Source organism: Oryctolagus cuniculus, chromosome 1 (genome assembly GCF_964237555.1).
Source record: "Oryctolagus cuniculus chromosome 1, mOryCun1.1, whole genome shotgun sequence".
Classification (NCBI taxonomy): domain Eukaryota; kingdom Metazoa; phylum Chordata; class Mammalia; order Lagomorpha; family Leporidae; genus Oryctolagus; species Oryctolagus cuniculus.
Genome location: NC_091432.1, coordinates 113,939,760 through 113,950,241, shown reverse-complemented (window position 1 = coordinate 113,950,241; position 10,482 = coordinate 113,939,760). Strand labels below are relative to the sequence as shown.

The 10,482-nt window shown below is 54.6% G+C and overlaps 1 protein-coding gene across 2 annotated transcripts in view; it reads right to left on the bottom strand.

The window, feature by feature from the left end:
* Nucleotides 1-10,482, bottom strand: part of SORL1 (sortilin related receptor 1) — a 176,073-nt gene that overhangs the window by 146,336 nt on the left and 19,255 nt on the right. For both annotated transcript variants that reach the window (NM_001082664.1, XM_008258525.4), the window contains 1 exon segment: nucleotides 6,982-7,107. In NM_001082664.1, coding sequence (NP_001076133.1) covers nucleotides 6,982-7,107 — 126 coding nt within the window.

Genomic DNA, 10,482 nt, shown 5'->3' with positions numbered 1-10,482 from the left:
TTCCACAGGCTCTCACTCCCTTTCGTGTGCGCAGTCTCTCCCTACACGCAGACTGTGAACTTCCCTGGGACGTGTGGTGTGCGTTTTCTCTTGTGTTTCCTCCCTAGGCTCTAATGTAAATCGCCACATTCTACAGAAGCCTAATTAAGTCTGAGTGGAAGAGGTGCTCCATGTTCTGAAAGCAAACACCACTGTATGCAAATGCGAGGTTATAAAATGATGATCCTCTCAGGATTTCCATCAGGATAACATTCCCTAGAAATAGCACAGCCTATTTTCCTGCTCCCGAACCATCGTGGTTATTGGGAAATGGAGCACTCTCCGTTTGAAAAAAAGACTTCTCAAAAAATGTATTCCATGGTTTTCTGCAGCACATTCAAGAATCTAAAAATCTTCCTGCTGTGGCCAGGGAGTGCAGTGGAGGATGGCCCAGGTGCTTGGGCCCTGCACCCCATGGGAGACCAGGAAAAGCACCTGGCTCCTGACTCCTGCCATCGGATCAGCACGGTGCGCCGGCCGCAGTGCGCCGGCCGCGGCGGCCATTGGAGGGTGAACCAACGGCAAAAGGAAGACCTTTCTGTCTCTCTCTCTCACTGTCCACTCTGCCTGTCAAAAAAAAAAAAATCTAAAAATCACATAGCCAGCCACAGAACCTACTGCTGTTTATAATAGCTCGATCTGTGCAGGAGCATCTGGTCTGTGCCAAGCGCTGAGATCAGTGGTTTGCATGCCTTACCCCGGTTAGTTCATTCAGGACTCCCGGGACTGGATGCTGGGGATACTATTGCTAACACCGCTCTTTCCGTAATGAGGGCCCCGATGCCCAGAGGGGCTCAGTGCCTAGGGTGATGCTGGACGGGCAGCATTTACACCCGTGGCTAGCTGGGTCAGGCACCTTCTCGGAACCATCCATCAATGCCACCTCTCCTCTCCTAACCAAAAGGCAGCATTTGCTGAATTCATACGTCTCATAAGGGAGAGTCTCATAGGGACTATCTGACTCATGTATGTGCCTGTTCTCCTTCCCTACTCTAAGTGTTTCTACTGAAAATTCTCTCTTCCTGCCCTTCCGCAACACTCCCCCCACCCACCCCATCTCAACTCTCCATCACTCACCCTAAGCCTCTATCTCAGTCCTGGATCTCCCTTGCCAGTTCCTTTGTCACCGTCTCCCTGCCCCGGTGTAGCCTCCTGGCTCTTCTATTCCCTGCTGCTAACTCGGTTGATCCTTCCACACAGCTTCACCCATCACCTCTAAGAACAAGCGTTGCAATGACAGCTATAGTTGGGATGTGGTTTGTCCCTTGTTGGGAGGCGGTGGGATGGGCCTACTGGGAGGTAACTGGGTCTGGCTCACTGGGGGGCTCTGCAGCTGGAAGGATTAACGTCATTCTCAAGAGCCCACTTTAGTTCTCTCGAGAAGGTTGCCATAAAAGAGCAAGAGCAGCCGCTCCCTGCTCTCGGGTTCCCGTCTTGCCATAAACCTTCTCCAGTCCACACATGCTCCAGCACAGTGCCATCCACCAGGGTCTGATTTAGGCAAGAGGGCCCTCAGCAGAGGCTGAACGAGTGAAGCGCCTCACCCTGGACTCTCAGCCTCCGTAACAGTGAGTGAGCTCAGGGAGCCTCTCCTCTCCATAAAGCACACAGCCTCGGCGGGTTTGTTGCAGGAACAGAAAAGACCACTGCATTGACTTTCAGATCTGCAGGCTACCCCGTCATGTGAGAAGTCCGCTTATTACCCTCCTGATCTCAGCATCTCCCCTTCACCATGTCTAAAACTGTATTCTTCAACCCCTCCCTGGTGCCACGTTCCACCGATGCTACACCTTCTCCTAGCCCCGTGACTGGTAACTGAGGTCGGGTTTGTACTCCATTCCCTCCCTTCAGCCTTCCCTTTCAATCAGCCGCCTTCCCTGCCATGTTTTCCTTTAAAACCATTTTCAGGGGCCGGCGTTGTGGTACAGCAGGTTAAGCCACCGCCTGCAATGCCAGCATCCCTTACAGGCACCAGTTCAAGTCCCAGCTGCTCCACTTCTGATCCAGCTCCCTGTTAACACGCCAGGGAAAGCAGTGGAAGATGGCCCAAGTCCTTGGGCCCTTTCCCCATGTAGGAGACCTGGATGAAACCCCTGGCTCCTGGCTTTGGTCTAGCCTAGCCCCAGCCATTGCAGCCATTTGGGGAGTAAACCAGCAGATGAAAGCTTTTTCTTTCTCTTTCTCTCTAACTCTGCTTTCAGCTAAATAATAGAAATGTCTTTACAAAAATCATTTTCAAAATCTGCCCCTTACTTTTTATTCCAGGGCAACCAGCAAGGCAGTGAATATATTTCAGGCTATGAAATACTTGGAGGGTGGTATTAGGTTTGAGGGACTGATTGAAAAACTTTGCTGCCACATAGTCCCCTTTCTAGATCCTTCTCTAGTTTCTCCCCTCCATCCCATCATGCATATTGCTGGGAGACACGTTTCCGAACAAGACACTATTCCGTCACTCCATACTCATTCTTCCATGGCTCCCCATGCCCTTCAAGGTAAGACAATCTGTTTCCTGTTGAGATGGACCCCACAGACCTTGCAAAGCAGCTCAGTGCACACTCTGTACCGATGGGTAGTCAGTCTCCTCACTTTCCTGCATGGAAACCACACATCCTGGACGTGCCTGGAAGTCTCTACCCAGACCCTTCTCCTGTTTAAGGGCCCCACCAACTCTGCCCCACCTACAGCACTCGCATGCCCATCCTGGAGGCACCACTCCTAATCACAAGTACCCACAGAGGCTTTGCCTCTCTGATCCAACCTCACTTCACCTCCACCCAGCTCTAACTGTTTCATTTTTCCCTTGTTTCTTCAGAGAGACAATGAGAGTGCGAGCTCCCACACCCTGGTTTACTCCCCAGACTCCCACATCGACTAAGGCTTGGTCGAGCCAATACCAGAAGCTGGGAGCTCAGTCCAAGCCTCCCACGTGGGTGGCAGGAAGTCAGTCACTGGAGCCTCCCAGAGTCTGCAGCAGCAGAAGGCTTGAATCAGGAGCCAGAGCCCGGAATCAAAGCCAGGCATCCCAGTGTGGGATCTGGATGCGGGATGTGGGATGCGGGATGCGGGATCTGGGATGCGGGAGCCCATCGCTCAGCTCTCATTAGCTGCAAGCTCCCTTCATTGTTGATGCTTCGTGCTGTTATGTAGCATGCACACAAGGCAGGCACGGGATGATCAGTCCGCTTGTAAGGCCCTATACGTCCTGGCTGCCAAGTTTCCTGAGGGCCAAGCCCACAGGTTTGCCAACAGAGCTGGCCTACTGTGTGCTTCCTCACTGCAACTGTAGGAGCTTCCTCACGCTCCCCAACCTCCCCAACCCGGTGTGCAGCCACTCAGTATTCCAGAGGAGCTTCCTCCTTTGGCTGAAAGTTGTGTTTCCTCTGAAAATACAAACAGCTGGGGGAAGGTAGCAATCAGAGCTACAGGAGGTAACGACAGGATTTCTCCCAGCTAAGAGTGGAGACACCAGGAGGAGGAGGCAGCGCACCAGGGAAGAGCCCTCCAGGAGGGGGCGGGGGGGGGGGGCAGGGGAAAGAGAAGAGCTTCACCACTTGGCCCAGGCCTAAACGCTGCCTGGGAAAGGGCAGGATCGGCTTGCACACCTGCAGCGGTCAAGGCCCTGAAGCCCACCTGCACGTGCAACAGGCTCTTCCCCAGAGCCCCAGACATCTCTCCACACCGCCTCACTAAGCATGGGCACTCACAAGGCTGGTACAACTGCTGCATGGCCAGAGTTGCACGCTGGTTCAGGGAAGAGCACCCAGCAGGCTGAGAAGGAAGTGGGACTGCTGGCTAGCGTGAAAACAGACCCGAGCACACCAACACCCCCGCCAGGCAGAGCCTCGGGACAGGAGCAGGCTGTCCGACTCCCGCCTTCCCTCCCTGTCCACAGGCACTTGTTCCCCCAGGACGTCCACACTGCCCTTTCCTAACACCCGATCCGCTCAGAGCAGCTGCCAACTCTCATTTCAACCGTTTCCAAGGCTCCTCGACAGCTCCTAGCATTTGCACCCAGGGGCCTCGCAGGAGGCCAGCACCCTGCTGCCGACAGCAAGGCGCCCGGCCTTGGGTGAGCTCGCTCAGGAAGTGGTAGGTCTGGTAGGGCAATTTGCCTTGCAGAGGACAAAGGTAAAAGTCACAAAAGCATTCAGCACAGTAAGAGTCATCACTTCCTTCCTGAGCCATCAGGGGAGGGTCACAGCCATCTCTGGGGGAATCAGAACTCTCCAGAGGAGGCCACCTCCCTGTTCGCTCGGCCTGCTCTGGGCCCCAGCTCCAACTGTCAGTAAGCTCTCCCAGACAGCAGCTTCTCTTCGTCCTCCTGACCCTCCACCCATCCCATTCCGGGGCCTCTCCCTCTCTCCCAGGAGGGGAGATCCCAGCTGCACCCCTCTAGAAGACAGACAGCGCTTGCTTGGCCTACACCTCCATGCAACCCCTGAGCTCCCTGGGTGCACTCATCCCTGGGTGCTTCCCTCTCGTTCCAACACCTCTGCACCTTCTCAGGCCCACTGCTGCCAAAGCCCCCGACTCCATGCCCGCCGCGAGCCTCCTCCTGCAGCTCCAGCACCGTCTGTCGCATCTTCTCCTCAGCCACCACTCACCACAACGCACAACGGCAGGAAGGAAGGGGCACCTGCGTGTACACAGCTGTGCGCCGAGCTGGGAGGGGAGGCCAGGACCGTTGGAGCTGAAAGGGGCGCTATGCAGAGAGACAACGGAGCAGACTCAAGGCCACAGTGTCAACAAGGGTTCAGCAACAGGGGTGGGGGGGGTGGGGGGGTGATAACAGCGAGATAAGAACAACCTGATACAGCGAGTAACACAAGTGTGATCTGACTCTTGAGAGGCAAGGGACAAGGAAATCTACACAGGAGAGGCAGCCCGCCAGCCAGCTGGACCCAGGACACGGCTCAAGAGGCCGTGGGCAAGGCGGCCCCCACACCACCAGCATGACCCCCTCTGGGAGCTCCCCCTCCAGGACCAGCCCTGGCTGGCCCCAGGGCCATGGAGGGGAGACACGGAGGCTCGCCCTCTGGTCTGCCGAGCCAGTGCCCTCCAACACAGTCTCCTTGCCTTCATCTCAGAAGGGAAAGTGCTCACGGCAGAGTTGGGCAAGAGTGTGTTTGCTCCTCCTCTCTGCTCCGCTGAGATCAGGGCTGATACTGAACCAGTCTGTGCCAGTAATGACTATTCCCCTGCTTACAAAACAATCTGACCAGTTGGTAAACAGCACTGCCCTGAAATCCGAGAGCGGCTCCTCCTAAAGCTACAGAGGCTTGGCCCTTCTTAGCAGGTCCCCCAATCTCGCAACGAGAAGGTTAAAGCCTGGACAGCCCAGCAGGGGACCTCTGGGATGCCTGCTTCCTGCAGACAGGGGCTGCTGTATTCTGCAGGCAGGCCCCGCTAGGGGACCACCAGCAAGCGGGAGGACCTGCAACGGAGACCCCGTGGGTCTCGCTGGCTGGCTCCTTTCTGGGGGAACACCCATCGCAGGTAGCTTAAACTACTCAAGTGTCTTTCTGGTTTTCTACAAAGGGTCTTTCCCTAACAGGGGTGAGCAATAGCCCAGCCCACGGGGCCTATCAGAGCTGTGAAATCATTTGCTCTGGCCCTGTCAAGGCAACTGTAGGTGGGACTCAAAATTCAACCAGTCTGCAGAGACAAATTTTTACACTGATGACTTCATATGCATCGCTAATGATGTTACAAGTATCCCAAAGGCCCTTGGCAGACAAAAGGCTCCCCACCTCGACTAGCAGCAGACGTGGAACCCTGGAAATGAGCTAGGCTATACAGACTGGGGAAGAAAGCAGCCAAACATCTGCATACTTCATATTATTATTTTTTTTTTTTTGACAGGCAGAGTGGACAGTGAGAGAGAGAGACAGAGAGAAAGGTCTTCCTTTGCCGTTGGTTCACCCTCCAATGGCCGCCGCGGCCAGCGCGCTGCGGCCCGCGCACCGCGCTGATCCGATGGCAGGAGCCAGGAGCTTCTCCTGGTCTCCCATGGGGTGCAGGGCCCAAGCACCTGGGCCATCCTCCACTGCACTCCCTGGCCACAGCAGAGAGCTGGCCTGGAAGAGGGGCAACCGGGACAGAATCCGGTGCCCTGACCGGGACTAGAACCCGGTGTGCCGGCGCCGCAAGGCGGAGGATTAGCCTAGTGAGCCGCGGCGCCGGCAACATCTGCATACTTCAAAAAGTTCACAGAGAATGGAATTGGAAGGTAAGTTCATCTGGGTGCAAAAGCAAGGTTGAAGTCATTCTTTTCAGAGCATGCATTATCCATGATCCTTCAAAGCTCCCCTTTACAACTCTCAGACCTAACAGCTACTGGACCAAGACTGCCCAGTTCCTGCCTCCTCTGTCCCCTGCCTGGGGGTCCAAGGTCAATGCCTCCTCCAGTTCTGTCTTAGGCAGGAGGTTCTCACCCTGGGGAGCAAGCACCCAGGGCAGTGGGCTGGGAAGACAATACAGGGGGCGCTGCCATAGCTGCCATCCTGCCTTTCTTTTCTGCATTGACAGAGGTTCAGAGAGCAGGAGAGGAGCACTGCACGCATGCACACCTGTGCACACGCACACATAACCAGACATGCAACAGCTGCTCTCGGAAGACACACATTTGACTGTATCTGGGCATCATTTTCGCCACCTGTGGGTCAGGCAATTTAATAGCTGGAAGATTTTCTGGTGTCCAACCTGCCACTGTTTGTCTAGAAATCCAGCCCGACCAGGTCTGATTCTCATAGACCCACCCCGAGAACTGTGCTGTCACAAACGCTCGGGTTAGCAACAACAACAACAACAACAAGTTCTGGGAGGCAGTGACGCCAGGAAGACCTCAAGGACTGCATCTCCCAGCGCCCGCTCCAGCGGAGTGAGCGTCCCAAGCCCAGCCCTGCGCAGACAGGGCCCTGGGGACAGTCGCGTCCTTACCCGTTTGTTGTCCGCAGGGCTGTGGTAGAACTGGGCCACCACAGCCTCTGTGTTATTTCCCGCGCCGAAGTTCAATTTCTCTGAAATCTTATTGAATGATTTTCCATAGTCATAAGACACGTACACCTGGAAGACAGAGAAGGGAAGGCAGAGAAAAGGGTCAGTGAAAAATCTAGCAGAATAGCTCTCTCGCTGCTCCACTCCCAAATGTCCCACACCCTGGGACTCTGAATGTGGCTTCCGCGATACTAGTCCCTGATGTCCTGAAATTACAGAAATTACCAGAAAACCCCCCAAGGAGAAGCACGCACCTCCTCGGCTGGCCCCAGGCATGCAGGGAGCGCCACAGCCACCGCCGCCTGGGATACACTTGCCCCTTTTCCAAGGCCAAGGCGAGTCCCCAGGGCAGGAGGCCAAGGAGAGAAACAGTGATAATAACCTCACCACGCTCGCTTAACTGTTTAACAAATGACAACCAGAGGCAGAGAGAGTGTGGTCGTCCAAGGGAAAAAGGGTTGGGAATTTGTTTTGCCATCTGTTGAAATGTCGCCCAAAGGTAATCCAATCCTTCATCCCACATCTGGGAAGTCCTGTCCTTACCCACAAAAGGAAAACCCTCCCGTGTCCCCACCACACAGTCCAGGAGATGAGATACGGTGTGATGAGATGTCACGCCGGAATCCCTTCTCCCGCGCGGGGAGGAGGGGCGAGGATTCCGGAGGACCTGTGCCAACACACCCGGCTGCTCCCCTGCTTCCGGGTTTTTAGCCTTGCAGAAAGCAGCAATGAGACACAACCGTCACTCATCGCTGCTGGCTGTGTGCAGATGCAGAACTAACCTCTTCAAAGGCAGGCAAGTAACTCACTACAACCTTATGTGGCAAATGCCGTGATTAAAATCCCTTTACAGAGGCCAGTGCTTGATGTAGCAGATAAAGCCGCTGCCTGCAGTGCCGGCATCCCATATGGGCGCCGGTTTGAATCCCAGCTGTTCTACTTCCGCTCCTGCTCTCTGCTATGGCCTGGGAAAGCAATACAGGATGGCCCAAGTCCTTGGGCCCCTGCACCTGCATGGGAGACCCAGAAGAAGCTCCTGGCTCCTGCCTTCGGATTGGCACAGCTCCAGCCATTGTGGCCATCTGGGGAGTGAACCATCAGATGGAAGACCTCTCTTCTTCTTCTCTCTCTGTATAATTGACTTTCAAATAAATAAATCTTTGTAAAAGAAAATCCCTTTACAGCTATGACAACAGGGGCAGATGAGATCAGTCACCTGCCACGGGTCCAGCCCAGGCTGCCTGCCTTCAGCGTCAGCAGTGCAAAGCCACTAAACCACCTTGGGTCGGGATGATGTGATGGGCAGTTGTCAGAGATTCTGGACCCACACTTGACCACCTGTGAGACAGGAACATAATTAATATCCTCAGCAGGCTAAAAACAAGCCTGGTAGATGAATATAGTAAGAAGCTGGTCATCTCTTAAATGGTTTAAAGAAGAAAGGATTGAGGTAAGCAATAAGGGGAAGTGGCAGAATCCCTAGAACAATGGGAACTATTAGACTGATCTCAGGAGGTGTGTCCCCAGCCATCCCCCCTAGGCTCAACAGTGCCCGTGTTGAGGGTTTCCGGCGAACCTGGTAGCGTGCCATGCACACTGGGCATGTCAACCTGTGTTTGTAAACATGACCCGATGAAAACCCAGGACAGCAGGTCTGAACGAAGGGAACCGAGGCCACATGTATTTAACAGGTGTCAAGTCGGAAGCAGCAAAACGGACTCTGCCTTCATGAGGGTCTCAGTGGGAGGAACAGTGAGGGACACACAGCCAAGCTTCCTGACCATGAAACACGCAGATCGGGGCTGCCACACAAGCAGCTTCAGGGACCCAGAAGTGTGGAAGCTCAGAGAATCCGTGTGGGGGCAAGACCGAGTGGAACGGTCTCACTTCCACTCTCCTGACCGTGCAGGGACAGGAACAGCCCTGGTTTGGTTCAGGCATTGTGTGAAGCAAGCTGATGGCCTCTCAAGAAGGGAACTAAGACGCCCTCCAGCTCCAACACCTCCCAACTGAACAATCGATGTGTTTCTTTCACGAGTACAAGTGCAACGATACACTGACAACAGCATTCTGCAGTACACAGTACTCCTTTGTACACAATCTCTCTCTTCATCTTAAAGACCCAGCGAGTGGATCCAGGTTAGGGCACCCTGCTCCACAGCAGAGTACTTGAGTTTGATGCCTGGCTCTGGTTCCCAATTCCGCCTTCCTAGTAACACGGACCCAGGAGCCAGTGATGACAGCTCAAGTAATTGGGTTTCTGCCACCCGTGTGGGAGACCTGAACTGAGTTCCCAGCTCCAGCTTTAAGCGCCCCCCACCCCCGCCAACCCCAAACCACACAGATGTGTGGATACTTGCAGAGTAAACCAGCAGATGAAGGACTCTCGCCTCCCTCCTCTCTGGCCCCCTGGCTCTCTGCTTCTCTCTCTTTCTCCCTGGCTCTCTGGCACGCTCTCGCTCGCTCGCTCCTTCCCTCCCTCCCTCCCTGGCTCGCTTGCGCTCTTGCTCTCTCTCTCTCGCTCGCTCGCTCTCTCTCTCTCTCTCCCCCTGGCTCTCTGCCTCTCAAATAAATAGACAATAAAACCCCTGCGAATTAGTCTCACCCTCAGTTGACCAGCAACAACACAGGTACTTATCAAGGCTTTCTGGAAGGAGCAAGTACCATTTTAAACCAAAGGGTAAGTGACTGCGTTCCATGACTATGAGCGGGCTGAATGATTCACGAGTGACTGAGACACAGGCATTCCCCACACTGCAGGAACTGCATCAGGGACACCCATCCCCAGACACCAAAATCCATGGATGTGTAAATCCTTTACAGAAATGGCCAAGTATTTACATTGAACCTGGGCACATTACCCCATATACTTTAACTCACCTCCAGATTACTTAGAATATCTAAACAGGCCGGCGCAGCGGCTCACTAGGCTAATCCTCTGCCTTGCGGCGCCGGCACACCGGGTTCTAGTCCCGGTTGGGGTGCCGGATTCTGTCCCGGTTGCCCCTCTTCCAGGCCAGCTCTCTGCTGTGGCCAGGGAGTGCAGTGGAGGATGGCCCAGGTGCTTGGGCCCTGCACCCCATGGGAGACCAGGAGAAGCTCCTGGCTCCTGCCATCGGATCAGCGCGGTGCGCCGGCCGCAACGCGCTGGCCACGGCAGCCATTGGAGGGTGAACCAACGGCAAAGGAAGACCTTTCTCTCTGTCTCTCTCTCTCACTGTCCACTCTGCCTGTCAAAAAAAAAAATCTAAACAGTGCAAACGCTACATAAATAGTTGCTAAAGTGTACATATATGGGTGTGTCTATATATGTTCAACACAAAGCAATTTTTCCCAGGTATTTTCAATCCATGCTTAGTGGAATTCTCAGATACACAGACTCCCCCAGGGCGAGGGCAGGTGTGGGGGGAGGCCTAAAAGGTACAGGAAACACTTCCACATCCG